At 46.0% G+C, this 19,200-nt stretch overlaps 1 protein-coding gene across 2 annotated transcripts in view; it reads right to left on the bottom strand.

Annotated features, from left to right (window-relative positions):
- Positions 1-19,200, bottom strand: part of UNC5C (unc-5 netrin receptor C) — a 269,800-nt gene that overhangs the window by 6,888 nt on the left and 243,712 nt on the right. For both annotated transcript variants that reach the window (XM_069784212.1, XM_069784203.1), the window contains 5 exons: positions 12,956-13,124; positions 10,386-10,619; positions 5,218-5,367; positions 4,812-4,976; positions 127-305 (listed from right to left, as the gene is read on the bottom strand). In XM_069784212.1, coding sequence (XP_069640313.1) covers positions 127-305; positions 4,812-4,976; positions 5,218-5,367; positions 10,386-10,619; positions 12,956-13,124 — 897 coding nt within the window. The remainder of the gene's footprint in view (positions 1-126; positions 306-4,811; positions 4,977-5,217; positions 5,368-10,385; positions 10,620-12,955; positions 13,125-19,200) is intronic.

The raw sequence follows: 19,200 nt of genomic DNA, 5'->3' as shown, positions 1-19,200 counted from the left end.
AGTCAGTCTGACCAGTCCGTAGACATATCTGCTGTCACTCTTCTTCACCAGGACCCTTTTGCACATACCTCCTGGGGGGAGGGGGGCGGCTTTGCTGCCCAACAATGCATAGACAGCCTCACTTACCTGTCCAGTTTCAGCTTGTGGGCCAGCATCCGCCAGTCATGGCCCCTGGTCTGGGGTGCATCCAGGCTGCTGCACAGCTTCTGCCTTATTGGGAGGGGGATGCTGAAAGCGCTGGGCCCTACTATGGTGGTGATGGTGCCTGCTGAGTCCATAGGAGGATAATCAATGCCAGTAGGTTCCTGAAGTTGGAAAGAAAGCAAGGAAAAAAAAAAAAATACAGCAGTTTTGTTACTGAGTGCAGAGATGATTGTAGAAGTGTATCCTCTGAGACTCAGTGCTTTTACTTGCATTAGAGGGAAAGCAGCCCTCTGCTAATCAAGCATTTATGTTAATCAGCTGAAAAAGAAATATTTATAACTGATTTTGGGTAGACAGCAGATTTTTTTTTTTCTTTTTCTTTTTCTTTTTTTTTTCTTTAAGGGTGAAGATTACTATGGCTGGACAAAATTGAGCCCAGCTTAATTAATCACTTACCTACTGGAAATAATGAAAGACCAGGCATTTTGACACATTTCAGAGCAAAGTGCTACTAGTAGGGCAGAACAGGGCTTTTCCAGCTTGGCTAGCAGGAGCCCCTTCCCCGAAGCCCCCCCAAGCCTCCCACCCCACATGCAGCCAGCACTGGGCTCACGCTGCTGACATCCCTTTGGCAGCACCCATACTCTCTGAAGCCTCCAATGCTGGGCAGACCACGGAAGGTTGGTTAATACTGCCGCAGGCACAAGCTGATCCCTCATTTTCATGTGGCTTTAACTCTGTGGCTGGAGACACAGGGAGTGTGTGTGCTCAGGGGGTGGCCGTCACCCTCCTGCCCATGACCAGCACTCAAAGGCAGTGGCAGCAGTGTTTCAAGGGGAAAGTCACCTCCAAAGCCAGCCTGTCCCCTGTGGGTACAGGGTTGATGCTCTCTGATGTGGTCCTCCCAGCTGGGAGGCTCCCCGTGACACAGCTGTAATGTGGCTCCACTGGGAATAACAAGACATTGGCTCTTCTGGGCAAGGATTTTATCTCTTTCTTGGCCGGGAAGGATTTAGCACCCACAGGTAGGTAGAAAGAGGGGCTCAGTAGCCTGTAGGACAAGGGTATGGTCAATTTGGATGGTTGAGTTTGCTTAGGAACAACGAGGTGCTGCAGGGCAACTGAAAGCCCCGCCAGACCCCATCGATGACGACTGGCTGCCTGAGCATGCAATGGGGACGCTCCTCCCAGGCGCAGCACTTGTCACCTCCAGCTAGCAAAGCATGCGATGGAAAAAGCGTCAAGCAGGGCTGGGTCTCCTTTCATGCCTCTCACCCGCCCTCTCAATTGCTCTCCTTTGTAGCATGACAGGCCTGAGGCCGGGCTGGGAGAAACAGGGGAGCTGCTTCATCTCCACCTCTGCCCAGGTCACAGCTCTGGGCAGCCAGAAATACCCGTGTAAAAGACTCCTTGTTAAATGTCAGTTTGTTTTCTCCTCTGTGAGCTGTCTTGTTCCTTTGTATCAAGACAGCTGCTGGGAAGGCCCTGTAAAACCTGAAACTGTCTCAAAACCAGGTAGTGCCTGGCTTAAGCTGCCATTGCAAATCCCCCAGGAAGCTTGTTGGTGATGCTCAGTTACGCGCATGTCCTGGTTTCGGCTGGGATAGAGTTAATTGTCTTCGTAGTAGCTGGTACAGTGTTATGTTTTGGGTTCAGTATGAGAAGAATGTTGATAACACACTGACGTTTTCAGTTGTTGCTAAGTAATGTTTAGAACAAGTCAAGGATTTTTCAGCTTCTTGTGCCCAGCCAGCAAGAAGGCTGGAGGGGCACAAGAAGTTGGGAGGGGACACAGTCAGGGCAGCTGACCCAAACTGGCCAAAGGGGTATTCCATACCATGTGATGTCATGTCCAGTATATAAACTGGGGGGAGTGGGGCTGGGGGGGCAGCTCGGGAACTAACTGGGCACTGGTTGGTGGGTGGTGGGCAATTACATTGTGCATCACTTGTTTTGTATATTCCAACCCTTTTATTATTATTGTCATTTTATTATTGTTATTATCATTATTAGTTTTTTCTTTTCTGTTCCACTAAACTGTTCTTATCTCAACCCACAAGTTTTACCTTTTTTTCCCCTGATTCTCTCCCCCATCCCACTGGGTGGGAGGGGAGTGAGCGAGTGTCTGCATGGTGCTTAGTTACCAGCTGGGGTTAAACCACAACAGCACAGTCTGTGGTTTCCCCCCCCAAAAAATGTATGCAGAGATGGAAAGGGGAGAGCCAGTATCTGTGAGCAATGAACAGAATTAAGACTCTTTTGACTCCACTCATTTATCCACAACAATTAATTCTCTTCCACTCTATAAATATGCCTTTTTTTTGCATTTTTTTTTTTTAAATTAGAAATGGCATTTTAGGCGATCAGTGAAATTTCTAACCAAGGAAGGTTTACGCCACACGGTAATGTCCTCAGTGAACATGCCCAAAGCAGTGCCAAATGCGGAATCCCTACCTGGGCACCAAGGCCCTGCATCACAGACCGTCCACCCCAACCCCACCGCTTCAGGCAACGAGCTACTGTCCTCTAACTGCCTGGAAGCAGCTGCAGAGTGGTGACTGGTGGCATCGCAGACACACAACCTTCCCTTTTTAGTCTGGGCCAAGGGACACAAGCGACACATTGAAGCAGTGCTGCCCTGGCTCTCGAGGTGACCTGCTGCCCCAGGTGCACCAGGATGGGTGCAGAGGGAGCCCAGGTATCCGCCACGGTGCCCTGGGGCTCTTTTGGGTGAGTACTGACAGCACAAGATAAAAAGGGGGCTTCAAAAACAAACAGTGGGAGACCTTTATCTCATTCTTCCTCTTGCCTCACGAATTTGCATGTTTTGGCACTCATTGCATTTGTATTTTTGAAATCCCAGTGGCAGACACTGTATAAAGCCAGAATAAGACAGTTTAATCTGCAGAAGTTTTACATCCTTTACAGGGGAGAAAAAAGAAAGCCCATAAAGGAAGGATGCAGGAAACTGTGTTACTGTATTTTTACCACAGGTTGACAGAGGCAGAGAGGCAGAAGAAAGGCACCAGCATAGTCCTGCAATGCCTAACCACTTGCTGCCTGCCCCCCCCACAAGAAGAGAATAATGTGCGCAATTTGAAATCACCAGAAGCAAACCAAACCAGACACTATCTCAAAGTAGGGACCACAACACACCCTTACATGACCTAGTTAGTCACCAGAGGAAAGTGTGAGGAACCACAGCTAAGGTTTCCTGATGCCTGGTCTGGTGTCTTTATCACAACAACCCCTTCCTCTTATGCCTCTAGAGGCATACACATTGGTTTCCAGGTTGCTGTTATTACATTTCCAGGTAAATTCTGTCATCAAACCAGCTGAGTTTTAGGGTTTTTTTTGTAGTAACAAAGTTGACACAACCCTGTATGCCAGCCCTTAGCAGCCCAAGGTCCTCCTGCCCCTCACTTGGGCTCAGGAACATCACTCCATGTCAACCAGGAGGAGCAATTTTGCAGTAGGCAGCCTTGATAGCAGCGGTATTATTCCCTCCCTCTATTCATCCCTGATGGATGGGATCACAGCACAAGACAAGAATATTATCCTCTTCCCTCTGAATCCATTACCAGGCCCTATTACACACAAGCAGCTGAAGATGATTATAGTGTATACTTGCATTTCATTAAAGTTACTCTCAGTTCTTTCTTTTCTCTGCGAGGTTAAATTAGAGATTACCTCAATGCAGCACTTATTACAATAATTGTTTATGATACTTGTTTTACCATCTGTCTTTAATGCTGTGTAGTCCCCAGCTGAATATGTAACTTTACACCCAATAACCAAGCAGATGTTATGGGTAATGGCAGACACCATCAGGGCCCTACAGCACAAGTAAGTTTTGTCTGTGGTCTCCCAGCCCTTCCCCAAGTCAGCCAGCAGTGATTGCTGCCCAAGAGCCTGCTCTTCATAGCCACCACGGTTACCAGGCACAAAAGCCACCAGCACATTCACTGAAGGCAATGCCACTTCATACCTGAACATGTAGTTTGGTCTCAGCCCTAAGCTTGACTGCCCCAAGGAGTGAAAATTCTCCAGCTGCTACTTGGCGTCAGCAAAGCTGTTCCAAAACTTAGGATCATTTTTCTATTGGAAAATGTCAGCCATCAAAAGAAAAATTGTTGAAGATAATAGTCAGGATTTGTAGCAGTAGCAAAATCTGAGAAGTCTATTGCAGCTAGACTATCTGATATTCCCTTTTGCACAGCAGTTATTATGTGGGATCAGAGTGGACTGGCTCATGCAAACATATGGCAATGACATTTTCCTAGTCTCCTTCCTCCCTCTCCAGGGAAATGTTGGGGGTGATGGTCTTGTGGACTGCCAGGAAACAGGACCATGCAGTGCTTTGCGAGATGCATTAGGGAGTGGCGGGCAAAGAAGTCCTCCACATAAGGCACAGAAAGGCGGCACTAGCAGGGAGACCATAGCTGCCCTCCTCCCTCTCTTGAAGGGGGGACACTCCCTTCCAGATGAGAGAAACTAAAGGAAAATGCAACAGGAGATACAAAGCAACAACTTAATCCATCCCTTATGTCCATCCCAGCAGTCAGGAGGAAAATTGGAAGCACTAAACAGGTAGCAATGGGAAAGGATATACCTCCTTAACCCTTCCATGTTCCTGCAGTTGGATAAAGTGCACCAATGTCATTTACCTCTGAGACAGAGCAGTTGAGTTGGAAGATCTGTCCTTCTCCTTCGACCTGTCGCACGCAGAGTTTGCATACCAGCTCCAGGGTATTCAGGCTGAACCTTTCCAGCGTGAAGGTGCAGTGCAGGTTCCTCTGGCATCCACTCCAGATGTGGTAAAAGGGAATTTCCTGCAAGAGGAAAGCAAAAAAAAAAGTATAGCAAGGGAAGGACGTGGGACCAGGGTGCGGATGCTATATGACCAGAGACCATGGGCTCCATACCACTATTACTGCAAATGGTCCAGGATAAAAAATGTTCACAGTACTGCAACCTGGCACTGGGTGTTTTTTAAACAAACACCCCTGTGTGTCACTGTATTTCTTTAAGTGTCACTGCTAGGATCCAATGTGACTGGTTTGTGATGCTCACCTGGTATTTAGCCAGCAGTTTGCTCTTCCAGAGAGAGTGGGCAATGTCATGAATGGACAGGCGGAGGTTGTGGGTGCTTCCCTTAAAATGCAAAGCTTTGGGCTCCTCCAAAAGCTGCCCACCCATCTGCCGCTCGAGCTGGAGGACCTCCTGCAGTATTGCGATAAAAAGAAGAAAGTGGTCAGGTTTCATCAAGACAGCACACTGGGCTTCTGATTCCTCAAGATTGACTGCTGTAATTGCTGTACCTTGTGTAATACAGGAAAAAAAAGTGCAGAGTTGTGTTTTCCTGTGAACCAGAATCGCATTAGTGGATCTGAGTATAACCCCCTCATCCCCTTCATACAGCAGCAGCCCAGCAGGGATGCAGGCACCCATGTCTCATTTGGGGGACACAGTGTCCTGTCCTATAAGCAGAAAACTTAATTGCATGCTATTAAATTGAATGCAAAGACTTTGTATACAGGCACTGTTTGAATACAGAACTATATCAGTCTTCTCCATTGTTCATCGAACTGGACATCTAATGATAGATTTACTATTTTGCTTTTGGAAGCTCTTATTTGTGTAGGTCCTGCTGATATGGGACCTGTGCATACCACTGGTCCTTCAGCTTGTGGAGCCGTACAGGAGGTATCTGATGCCTATGCTGAGACTAACCGTCAAGCGGGATAGTATCAAAACAATGCAAGACACTGTGACAGAGCATTTTGTCCATATGAATACATAGGTTCAGGGTTACTGAAATATTGATCTTGTAATTAAAAGCTGGTAAGACAAGAGCCTGGTCATTTTCTGCAGCTAAAAATAAATATGTGCCTGTAGCTAATGAGACCACAGTGAACCATTGCCTACAAACAGCCTAATTGTAGTCCACATGGAAGAAGCATGTAGTCCACATGGAGGCCCGTTAGAAACCAATACAGCCGAACTCAGTCATATTTAATTACAAGAGCCAACCAACCAACCAGTCTCACATGGCCAAAGCCAATCATGTCCAGAGTGAGCACACTCAAGGAGTACGTGGGCACACAAAACCAGGATGCTACCCCAGGCCAACTAAAGGAGCCTCTGTTTTAGCTAAGCTCAAAACAAGCTACTCTTGATCATGTTCATGATCTAGTTAGCACACAAGAAAAGCCCCTGTCCCTGGCGAGCCCAGCACCTGGCAAATACTGAAGCTAAAATGATGTTCGTCTATCAGCCATTAGAGGAAAAGAAACAAAATCAGGAAACCTTTTAAATTAAGGTTATGCCAATGAATCACTCCCAGCTTCTTTCCAGTGCCCCCTAATTACCTTGTCAAGATGTCTAAAGAGCAATCGATATTAATTATCTGATTACTATAGATCTTCATTATGTCCAAATTACCTCCCTGGAAGGGCCAGAAGACGACTCACGGCACTGCGTGAGCTAATTGCAGACACCACCTCTCAGGCACGTGGGGCGCCGGAGCCGAACGACCACTCCTGACCATGCAGCACCAGCTCTGGGAGCTGCACTACTGTGGGAAAAAACATTGCAGCGTGATGCTGCACCATCCCACCCACGAGATCTGGATGTCTTGTTTCAATATCCCACTTTTGGTAACCACCCTTGATCATTCTAGCCCCTCTCTGGGCTCCAACTGGAGGACGCCATGCAGCCCATGCTTCTCCCATGCCGCTCAGTTAATTAATTCAGAATTAATTTGGAGCCATGATTTGCACAGCCCTTCAAACTTGCAGGCTGGCTCTAGCCATACGGCATTTTATTTAGAGCAGTACTTATCCTGCTGGCTGGTGCCTCTATGCTCTCCTGAGCTGAAACCGGAGCTGCACGTTGCTTTCTCCATGCTGAGGTGGTTACAGCCACCCTCCCCATCGCCTCTCACCACGCCTGTGAGCCAGGACTTCATGCCCTTATGCCTTTCCTAGGAGAGGGAGCTGTGTAAGGCATCACTCCACTGTCAGCGTCACCAGGACAGCCACAACCTGTATTTGGAAAGGGCTTCCTCATTAATGGGGCACAAGCACGCAACAGCATTCAGTTTAAGCTGTTGCCTTTCTTCATTAGAGGAAAAGATACACATTAAGTAACTGAGAGAAGATCACATGCCTGTTTTGTCATTTTTTTGGGGGGGACAGTTACTGTGCAGCATGAGGCGGGTTGGGGGATGACACCCTGCTACAGCCTGAAATCATTCACTTGCCCTCGGTGTGAGAGGCAGCCTTTTCCGCATGCCCGGCTGCTCAGCCCCCGCCCTGCTGTCATACACAGCTCACATACATCAATCTCAAAGCCATACGTGAATAAACAGAATAAAGCAGCTGGATTGCTTTACAGTTATCGTATTATTACTTTTTTTTTTTTTTTCACAGCAGACTAGCTTGGGTATCCCCCTCAAAGTGCAAAAATCAGCCTTAAAAAAAGAGGCCAGTGCTTGAGGTCACAGCTACCCTCACCGTTCCCCAAAAAGCATTATGGTGAGCATCCCATCCAGGCGGCTTGGGATCCTGTGGGACAGGGGATGCTGCATGCTTGATCAGCGCTGAGCCCACTCTGCTGCTCCACAGCCCCCAGGAACCCTGCCAACCCACTACCAAAATAACTGAGCCCTTATTGATGACAAGTCATTACACTTCCCTACTGTACTGCAGGCGCCGGCAGTTCAGCAGCAAGCGCTTACTCTGCATGATGAGAGGGAAAAGCCTGCTGGATAAATACTGCACTGTGTTTTATACCGCAACTGCTTGTCTTCCTTTGGTGGCTGTTAGGACACATTCAGCATATGGCACACTCATTCCTAGTTGTAAATAATAACAGAATGCATTCAGTTGCCTATTAAAATAAACACATAATCCCCTACAAAGGCTCTTCCAAACCTCAGACATCCCAACGTAGGAACATCTCACACTGCTCTTCCCTTCCCTTGCCATGCCTTGCCCGGAGCAGCCAGCCCCAAGACACTGAGATGTTGCAGCTGGTGCCTCGCTTGCTGCCTACAACTTTCCCACCCTCTCCAAATTACTTTTAACCTCAGGACCCACTGGTCCAGCCCCATCTGTACACCTTGTCCTGCACAGCCAGAGGTAATTGCCCCGTTAATGCCTTCCCTTTGGCAATATGGCAGTGCCAAGGACCTCCTCCTAGCACGCTGGGGCTGCTGTGGTGCCAGCTGTTGTGAAAGCACGCAGCAAACACCCCAACCTTTTTTTTTCTTACTGAATAGTCATAGTCTACACAACACTGTTGCACAGGACTGGTTTGTACACACCGGTTCGTACACACCGGTCCATGCTCAACCCTTTCATCTACAACTAGTTTACTAGGTTCATTTTTCTTAAACCTTCTCCTTTCTCAGGCCTTTCATTTCCAGAGAAGTGCAATTGATACAATCGTAAGAGTTTGTGGCCAGCAAGTACATGTGCTTGTCCTCCCGTAAACCACCAGCTAGCTGGGTCTTGAACCCTGTGCATGGCCTTCCAGTCTTCAGGTGGATGTACCAAAAAAGAAGAAAATCAAAATGCACATACTTTGCTGTAAAAAAGCAGTAGGTACAAGTGGGATGGTGGCCGCCTGATTTTGCTCATCTTTCCTCACCAAATCACAAGCTCACTTTGGGGTCTACCTGCAGCAGCAGCCCAAGGACTGGCCTGCCCCCTTCCCAAACACTGGCTGCAGCTTCTCAGGAGAAAGATGGTCCCTCCATGTTGCTCAGCGCCTCTCCTGATCTCTTCTGCTATCACACCAAATCGGATTAACTTTACCTCACAACTCTCCCCACAGTCTATTAGAAACAAACCAACAGCTCTTGAGTAACACCTAATTGGATTCCCCCAGCTCTGACTGCATTAGCTGTCTGTCCAAGGCCCCTCCGACTCACTTATTATTACCTCAGGCCTTGACGAACCCGTGGAAAATTGTATTATGCTGCACAGGCATAAAACCATCAGGACTTTTGAAGCTTGATCGCTATGAAAGATCCTTTTCACTTTTTTTTAAATAAGAAAAACAAAAGGGAAATCAGGCCGGGGAAAATAATTGTTTCTAAAAGCCTGATAACACCAATGCATTGACAGAGGCCAAGCTCCCAGGCCCTGTACAGACAAAACCAGGCTGAAGTCATGATATGCCTGCTTCAACCCTTATACTTTACTGCCTTTCCTACATTTAGTGAAAGAATATCCCCCCAGCAAAGCCTAGGCAGGCAGGCCTTGATATCAGATAGTACTGGGGAAGAAAACAAAAAGTGTGCCATTCACAGTGATGGAAGTCACTTCTCTGAAAAACACAAACATCTCCCAGCCGGTATATGTGAGTTTAAATCCCAATAATTCCCATATGCAGCTGAGGAAACAAAAGCATACACAGCACCAGGATGACTCTGCTTAGAGTCAGGCTTTGAACTCATTTTGCTGCAAAGAGGCATTGGGAAGTCGCACTGGCTACAATTGAAGAAAAAACCCCCACCTTTTAATAAACTCCATTCTTACATGTGCAGTTGGAGCTACATGTTTCATGAGTGCATCTATTATAGATACCACCTGTACAAATACAGGTATTTATAAAGAGAAATAGCAAGTATGGTTACCTATCTGCTCTTCTATATGCAGTGAGTGTATGTTTGTGTGCATGCCAGAATTACGCAGTGAGAGTAACATTATATAGTTAGGGACAGCAACAGCCTCGGTTTATTTCAGTTGTGAATTCCCAACACAAAAAGCTGCACGCAAAGAGGTGTAATAAAGCAGTATGAAAGCAGGCAGTGATTAACAGCCCAGAAGCTTCTTTTATCATTATCAACTATTTACAAAGAAGCATTTATATGTTTCCCCATCTCTGGGGAGCTGGCACTTAGCATTAAAAATACATGAATAACGAATGAAGCCCCGTGTACCTTATGGCCTTTTAATAATGCAAAAATCTTAGGATTCAGGATATGATACAGGTAAACAAAGGAAAAAAGACTCGTGGGCGGAAAATAGTGTGAGGTCCCTATACAAAGGACAATTTATAGTGTGTGCGGGTTAAACTGTAAAACAGCAGCTTGTTGTCAAGCTCTTCTAATCAGAAAAAGAACCCAGGCAGCAGGAATACACAGAGCAGAGGGTCTAGTCACCACTATGACTGCAGTCCTGTGAGAGCTGGAGAGGGAGAGGGAAAGTGAGCAAGAGAGCAATAACCACCTTAAGGGCATCCTGCGTGTCATCGAGGCAGTAGACCCGGATGCTGTACTCCAGCGAAGAGCAGGACAGTGGTCCAAAGATGGCCAGTTTGAGACGTTTGGCTGCTGCCTTGGTGATTGACTGTCCCACCAAGGCATACGTGCTGAGGGTTTCTGTCAGGATATGGCAGGCCTCTGGGTCCAGCTGGATATAGCACGGAGTGGTGAAGTTTTCCTCCCCGACCACAACCACATCCTAAGGGAGAAAGAGGCCAAGTTAGAGCTCCTGACCCCTCAGAGCTGCTCTCCTTTGAGACAGCAATGCCCCTTTCAAGCCTGGATGATGCACAAAGTCCTTGCTGTTTGCACTGTAGATTAATCAAGATTTAAAATTCCTGCTTCTGGCTTTTCTCCTGCGTAGGCGTGGGGAGGGCATGATTTCTCTGAGGTGACGATGGTGGTAGAAACCTCCTCCCGTACAACACTCCCCTAAGACTTGTAACTCTTTCCTCTGGACCCTGCAGCAGCTTTTAAAGCCCTGGGCAGAGTTAGGCAAATAATGAAAATATCACCAAAACTTTATTGAAAAAGATATTGCAGAACTAATAATTTGGTGACCGTGATTTAACATCAGTAGTCACAAGCATGTTGAATAAATAACCACCCTTCACTTCCTAAGCATGACAATAAGCAGTTATAAAAACTCAAGGAAGGGAAGTAACCTCTACGATGGCCGAATGCCACATCTACATGAAATATCACCTGCTGCTTCATCAGAATAATCCTCCGTGACGAGACTGCAGGATGAGAAAAAAAATACATACAGCCTAAATGCAGACAGCCACCCCACCCTGTGTGTAAAGGAAAACGGCTCCCTTGCTAATTTCTCCATTCAACCCTGCGTGTAATATCCTGCACGCAACGCAAGGTGATTTGAATGGCTTTAAGAGAGAGCAGAAGCGAAAAAGCAGCAGCTGATGATGGCCACCTCTTGCAAAGCCACCACGTGCCACATGATGCTTGGCAAAACTCATCTGTTTCACCCCCGCTGCCTGCAGGTCTGCAGCAAAATGTACACATCTGGCAGCTGAGCAGCGTGGGCTCAACTGAAATTTGGCATTAAGCTCGGGCCCCCTAGTTTCAGGAAAGGCAAACGTGCCGTATTTGCAGGGGTGGCACAGTCCTTCTGGAGGGTAAGTTGCTGCCGCGCTGATTGCACGCCCCTACGGCCACACCAGCAGCTGGCTCTGGCAGGAGCCCCTGGCCCTGAGCGATGCTGCAGGGGTGTGCAAGCATGCATGCACACGCGCGTGTGTGCGTGCATGCACGTGTGGGGCTCAGCTTGGAGGAGCTGCTCCAGAATTGAGCGGAGGAAGATCACTGAGTGATGGCCAGGGACGCTGTGGGTGCTGCGGAGGCTGCACTGGCACCAGAGCTTGTGCACAGCCGGCACAGCGACCGCTCTGTCAAGGGCAGGAGGATGATGAGGGAGAAAATGAAGAGGTGCCAGTAACACACAGGCGCAAATAAGGAACATATGTGTGGTGCCAAGAGTCAGGCCAGTGGGGTGCAGATTAGTTGGCGAGACAGACCCGTGTTCGCTGCATGCTCCTTCCCAGCGTGAGGAAGAGCCAGTGCCGCAAGGCAGGGGAACAAATGCAAGACCCTTTTGAAGGCAATGCTGGACACGGCGCTCTTGCTGCTGTCAGCCCAACTGCCTTCAGAAGCCACCCTGACCTTATTAAATCTACTGGTAGGAGAAAGTACCCTTGCCAAATTAATTATGTGAGACCAAACTGGTGGCAGCAAGTACCTAGGAGCAAAGGGCTGGAGAAGAGGGCTCTGCCAGGATGGCCCAGCCTTGCCAAAAGCATCACTTTATGCTCCAGTTACAGTGGAAGATCCTTCTGCCACCCTGCCCCGGGACATCCTCCTGCTGCACTACTGGCAAGGAACCACCCCAGGCTCCCACCAAGCCTGCACTGCCCAGCAATCCTTGTGCAGCTCCCCTGAGTTGACAGGGTGCAGAGTTGGAACCTGGCTGTGGGAACTGAAGCAAAGTGATGCTCCACCAACATCTTCAGAAAAACAAAAGAAACACCTATACATTTTATTAAGGTGGACGAAGTGTTGGTGCTGAAGCAGGAGATCTTTTGCAACACTATTTCACTTTCTTGAAAGCTAGGAGAGTGAAAACTATTCTGTAAAAAACATGTTCTTATTTCTAAAATCAAGTCAGAAATTATTTTCAGCCACTGCTTTTTATTTTGCCTTTTCTTTTTCTTCTGTCCCCATGGCTTTGGCACAATATCCTGCTACAACCAAAAGCTCAAGTGCCGAAATCCTGTGATGAAGGCTATTTCATGGAAAATAGCTAGAACTAGGAGGCACCAAACTGCCCCAGGACAGCATCTCTGCATGACCACTGGGCAGCTTAGTCACCTGGTATCAAAGGGCACTCCTGCCTGTAGCAGCCATGCATCTCACACGGAAAACCCAAAATACAGGCATCCCGGTTCAGAAAGGCAGCTGAAGGACTAGCAGAGAGCCCTCCATGCAGTCAGCACACAGGCTGAAGCTCTGGAGCCTCACCTCCCATGGTCCCTGGGCAGCCTGGTGCTTCAGCTGGATCTGCCAGTCCTCCGTGTTCGGTTCTGCGCAGTGGTGCATGGTTAAAATGACAGGCCGGGTTAGCAGGGCTCCTGGTGGGCCGCAGCTCACCACCGGTGTCAGCAGGGTTTGGCTGTCTTCTACAGGAGGCCTGATGAGGAGACAGAAAGATGGATAAGTTAAGTAAGTTGAAAAAGGCAAAAAGGTACATTCAGGTATGTAAAAATAAAAAAATCCTTCTCTTAAAATAAAAAGATTGTGCAAGCAAAGAATGGGTGGGTATGGTTTGGGCTTGGTTTTTTTTTCCAAATCCCCCCCTTTTTTTTTTTTTTTTTTTGCCAGATATCACTCATTTGTCAAAATGCAGGTTTAGGTGGCAGCAAATTATAGACCTCACTTGCTGAGCACCCTCCACTCTGAAGGATCCTTGCTGACTGTATGCAGAAGCTTCATTTCACCCACTGCTGAAATGTGGTCACTGCTGCTTTTGGCAGTTGTTTCGCAGCATATGAAAATGAACAGTGGCTCTTGTAAGCACCATGTGTGAGAATTATTTACTGTCTGGACAGAGAAAATTGAAGAACAGAGGAAGAGAATGAACTAACGAGCACGTGTGAAACCTAGTAAGGGGTATACAGCACATCTGAGATGTGCAGTTTGAGTTCAGTCATTAGCAAACCCACTGGTAGTCTATTTTACTTAGAAGGCATTCAGATCTACTAAAATGGCTATTGCAAATACACCTGCGGGGAGCAGGTGTCACCGGTGGCAGGGGAGAGAGGGCGAAGGGATGGTAAGGAATAGTGCAGAGAGCAAAACACACTTGCAAAGCCTGAGATTTCTCTTGATAACCTAGAGCTGTTCAGTTAAAAACACAGGTATTGTCCAGTATGCTTGCTGTCAGTCACTAGGAATGGGTGTTATGGGAAATTGTATAAATATTTAGGATACATAGCATACACTGTAGTTTGTAAATGATAAAGCGTGTGTGTGTGTGTGTGTGCCTGTGCATGTGTAAACTATCCCAGACCAACTGCTGAGGAGCTTAAAAACAGAGGAAGCATGAGTGACTTTAACTATCACGACATCTGGTGTATGACAAATACAGCTGAATGTGCCTCATCAGCTGCCTTCCCTAAATAATATAGAGGACAAATTCATGATCCAGAAAATAGCAAGCGGGAGATTAAAAGTGTTCAATGTGATCTGCGCTTAAACTCCAGATCTGCCCACAGGACCTCCCATCCTCTGCTCCAGCTAAGGGTTCAATCCCTTGTTGCATTTACAGATACTTGTATTTACAACTGTATTGGTCTTAGTGAAATTAGTTGAGAAAACATTAAATACTGTTTATTTCTGTAAGTCTTTGCCTCTACCAAAAGAAAGAGCAAAAAAAGTAGCTGTAATCTTAGATAACATTTTCAAGGAGGCTAAATCAGGACAGAAGTTGTTCCGATATCCATTTTATTGCAGCTATTCTGGTGATTGCAAAGATATGTCCACAGTCATAACCTAATTTTGTCCACCTTAATTCTCCCTGAATATTCCATTAATCTCACAGAAAATGAAAACTTTTGAGAAATCTTTTTCAAAGTGGGACAAAGGCACTTTTGAAAAGCATCTCATTGCTACAAATGTTGTGGGAGGTTTTTATAACATTTGAGGAAAAAAAAAAGGTCCGGCATGGAAAAATTTAAATCTATGCAAATCAGTGAATCCAGATGATATGCATCTGTGGAAATTAACTGATGAGTTTACTAAATGACTTAACAATTGTTTCTGAAAAGCCGTGGACTGGAAACAAACAGCTGCAATATAGCTGCCTTTCAAAAAAGATGTAAAGTATAACAATCTGGACAGCTATCATGTTATGCCAGATATTTTAGCCTAACAAACAGTACACAAAAGAAATTAAACACTAGCAGATGGAGTACCTAGTCCAGCTCCTTTTGCATGCTGTACAGATCTCTGGATTCAGATTAAGAAGATCAGGGATCACTCTCTTGCAAGACTGAACTGAATAAATCATTGGGCAGTTTTTGACTAAAATGTTGCTTCTTTTTCAGACTCATTTACTTCAGGGTTTTTTTTCATAAGAAGCAACAAGAAGCTTAAAAAAACACTCACAGTGTGGCAGTGGTTTTTAATGGTTATCTACCTTGTGCATTAATGGATATTTTTACACTCTCCTACAGTCTAATTCAGGAAATTTCAAAAAACATAATGTCTTATGAGAAAGATCTTTCAAAATTACAATGTTTGTCTGGAAAGCTACAGATATGACAAGCTATAGACTTAATCATCTGGTTAACCTAACTTCATCTAAAAGACTACTGACCCATGAAAAAGGAAGGAAAAAAATTACAAGTTATTATAGATTTTTGGACTGAATTACAAAACCAGCAGTCAAAAAGAATATAGCAGGAAATATATCATGATTGCCATAAAAAAACCTCATACAGTGCCTTTTAGGTGAAAAATGAGTTAAAATCGACAAGAATCTGAGCACCGATGCATGCAGTTAAAAAAAGCCAAAAGGTCATTAAAATAATATGGTACTGATAAATCATACAGCCTAAAGTTGTCTCAAAGTAAAATTAAGTTTAGTCACTGCTCCGTGACAAAATTTTGTTAGGTGTTAAATTTTAGGACTCTGATGGAGGGCATGATTCTGTGCTGCCACATTTTATATCCGATTAGCACAAGTATAAAAAATGATGCAGAACACGAAGTTGGGAGGCGCTCCAGACTGCACAGTCAGCAAGTGAGATGGGAAGTGGACACAAGCCTACAAAGGACATGCAAAAAATAGCAAGGCTTAGTATTTTTTCCCCAAGTTGGTAAACAGCATCTTTGTCACCAGACTTACTACATTTATTGCCAAATGGATGAGATATGCGTGCTCCTGACCTAGGTATTTATGATATAGGACACTCTGATGAGTGAAGAGCAGAAAAATGGGCCAGTTGCGGGGGTGCTTGACTTTGCAGTCCCAAATTGCCAACCAGACATGCATCTGAGTCCAGCACCCCAAAAGTTATTGAATGCTGCCAGTCCTGGTGACTCTCCACCATCCACCTCATGCAGACAAACCTTTAAAAACTGAGATCCAGTGAATTGCAGAGAAGTTCTTGAGTGGTGTGAAACAGGGTCAGTGTCACTGAATAGGTGAAATCCCAGCTCTGATGAAGTCCATGCTAAACCTCTCTCTGACTACTGTGAGGCCAGGATTTCTACTCTCGATGTGGAAGACAATGTAAATAGCAACTCAATCATTAAATTTACTGATAACAATTAATAAGGAATTATTGCAAGTAACAATGCGAGTCAGAAAATAATGAAAAAGATCCAGAGATGGTTAAAATATGGGTAGGAAATAAAATCCTATTAATTGTAGAGCAGCTCACACTGCTGCAACAAAACAAGTTCCAAACATAGTTACTTAGTAGCAAAGAAAGCAATGAAAGTGAAGAAGATCTGGGGTGAGCTTACTGCAACGCAGCAAGCGTCAACTTGTAATGTGGCACAGTGGCAAAAAGCAAATCTGATTTCTGGGGCTGTATGGGACAAGACATGTCAAAGCATGCTGAGGTGATATTCCCTTTCCTATCCAGCTCTAATGTGACTGCAGGTAGCAGTGTGTTTAGGGACTGCAGTGAGATCTCAAAAATAAACACCTGAAACCCAGAGGAGTGAGGCTAAACCATGTAATGGTACATACAGCAGAGAGGCACTCTATGACAACTGACAGGTAAAAGGAACAAAAATCTCTTGACAGATCTTTTCTTATTTCTTACTGTTTCCAATTTCCATTTTAAAACAAAAGGATTATGCCTTACTATAGCTAATGAGAACAGAAACAGATGCAGTAGACAAGATATATTATACAAGAGATATTAATCTTTCTGCTTCAAGGCATAAGCCCAACACTAATTGATGGAATTAGTAAACAACAAATTCCCCTGAAGACAAGTTATTGTGTAGTCATTCATTACGAGCAATTTTCTTCCAGTCAGTCACCTCTGTGCACGGCAAGATCATGGAGCAGATCCTCCTGAAAACTGTGTTAAGGCATGTGGAAAATAAGGAGGTGATTGGTGACAGCCAACATGGCTTCACTAAGGGCAAATCGTGCCTGACACATTTGGTGGCCTTTTACGATGGGGTTACAGCGTTGGTGGATAAGGGAAGAGCAACGAACATCATCTACCTGGACTTGTGCAAAGCATTTGACACTGTCCAGCACGACATCCTTGTCTCTTAATTGGAGACACATGGATCTGATGGATGGACCACTCAGTGGATAAGGAATTGGCTGGATGGTGACACTCAAAGAGTTGCTGTCAATGGCTCAATGTCCGAGTGGAGACCAGTGATGAGTGGCGTTCCTCAGGGGTTGGTATTAGGACCAGTGCTGTTTAACATCTTTGTCGATGACATGGACAGTGGGATTGAGTGCACCTCAGCAGGTTTGCTGATGACACCAAGGTGTGTGGTGCAGTCAACATACTGGAGGGAAGGGATGCCACCAGAGAGACTTTGACAGGCTTGAGATTGGGCCTGTGCAAATCTTATGAAGTTCAACAAGGCCAAGTGCAAGGTCCTGCAGATGGGTTGGGGCGATCCCAAGCACAGATACAGGCTGGGAGTAAAATGGATTGAGAGCAGCCCTGCAGAGAAGGACTTGGGGGTGTTGGTTGACGAGAAGTTCAACATGACCCAGCAATGTGCACTTGCAGCCCAGAAAGCCAACCATATCCTGGGCTGCATCAAAAGAAGCGTGACCAGAAGTTCAAGGGAGGTGATTCTCCCCCTCTACTCTGCTCTCATGAGACCCCACCTGGAGTACTGTGTTCAGCTCTGGGGCCCCCAACATAAGAAGGACATGGACCTGTTGGAGCGAGTCCAGAGGAGGGCCACAAAGATCATCATGGGACTGGAGCACCTCTCCTATGAAGACAGGCTGAGAGGGTTGGGGTTGTTGAGCCTGGAGAAGAGAAGGCTCTGGGGAGACCTTATAGCAGCCTTTCAGTGCTTAACAGGGGCCTACAGAAAAGCCAGAGAGGGACTTTTTACAAGGGCATGTAGTGATAGGACAAGGGGTTAATGGCTTTAAACTGAAAGAGGTAGATTTAGATTAGATATAAGGAAGAAGGTCTTTACTGTGAGGGTGCTGAGGCACTGGAACAGGTTGCCCAGAGAAGTTGTGGATGCCCCATCCCTGGAAGTGTTCCAGGCCAGGTTGGATGGGGCTTTGAGCAACCTGGTTTAGTGGAAGGTGTCCCTGCCCATGGTGGGGGGGGGTTGGAACTAGATAATCTTTAAGGTCCCTTCCAACCCAAACTATTCTATGATTCTTTCTCCCAGAGCCGGTGATGCAGGACCAGCAAAGCCAGGATCGTGGCCTAGATGAGCTCCTGTTGTGATCGACTATTGCAGTTTCTGTGTTGCAGATCGCAGGAGATCCAGCACAAACACGGACACAGGGGAGCATATAGAGCAAGGGAGTTATCTCCTCTAAAGCAGAAAGATATATGAGCAGACATCTTCAAAAATGTGGGCCAGAACCTACTTTTAGGCTGTTATCCAAAAAAGAACCCCAAACCCCCCAGAACCACATCCACATGTGCTTCGCTTTAGGCTTGCAACAGTCTAGGGACAATTTATTAGATGAGACTGGGCATTCAGCTGTATGACTCCAAACTCACTTCACTGCAGGCAAAAGAGATGTTTTTGTTTTACAAAGATGTGACTGAGACTAAAATTCAATCCGTTAATGGCACTGCTATTAAAAGGCACTAATAGTAACTGAAAGGTCTTCAGATATTTTTAGATGTTATCCCATCCTGCACCGCTTATCAAGAACAGTCAACTTTTATTTAAAAGCAAACAAACTTTTATTCACTATATCTTGTCCCTTCACAATCAAATTTGTGGTTTTAATGGGATTACTCATTCAAAACCATCTCCCTGTAATGAGCCAGACCGTATTCATTAAGGTAGCTGTCACACAGCAGATGTGAGCACAACTAGAGAAATCTCTGCTCCTCAGTGGGCCTACATTGTGCTCCCTGGCACCGTGTGTAGATGTTACAGGCAATCACAGCAGCTCAGGAAGCACAGGACAGAGTAGGGAGAGAGGAATGGCTAACTCATAGCAACACATGGCAACCCTTCTACACAGCTTAGCCAAAAGCCAGAGGGAAGACATTTTATTTCTCCTTTCA

The sequence above is a fragment of the Haliaeetus albicilla genome, chromosome 1 (assembly GCF_947461875.1).
Source record: "Haliaeetus albicilla chromosome 1, bHalAlb1.1, whole genome shotgun sequence".
NCBI classification, from domain to species: Eukaryota; Metazoa; Chordata; class Aves; order Accipitriformes; family Accipitridae; genus Haliaeetus; species Haliaeetus albicilla.
The sequence above is the reverse complement of the archived record's forward strand: the minus strand, read 5'-3'. Positions and strand labels throughout refer to the sequence as shown.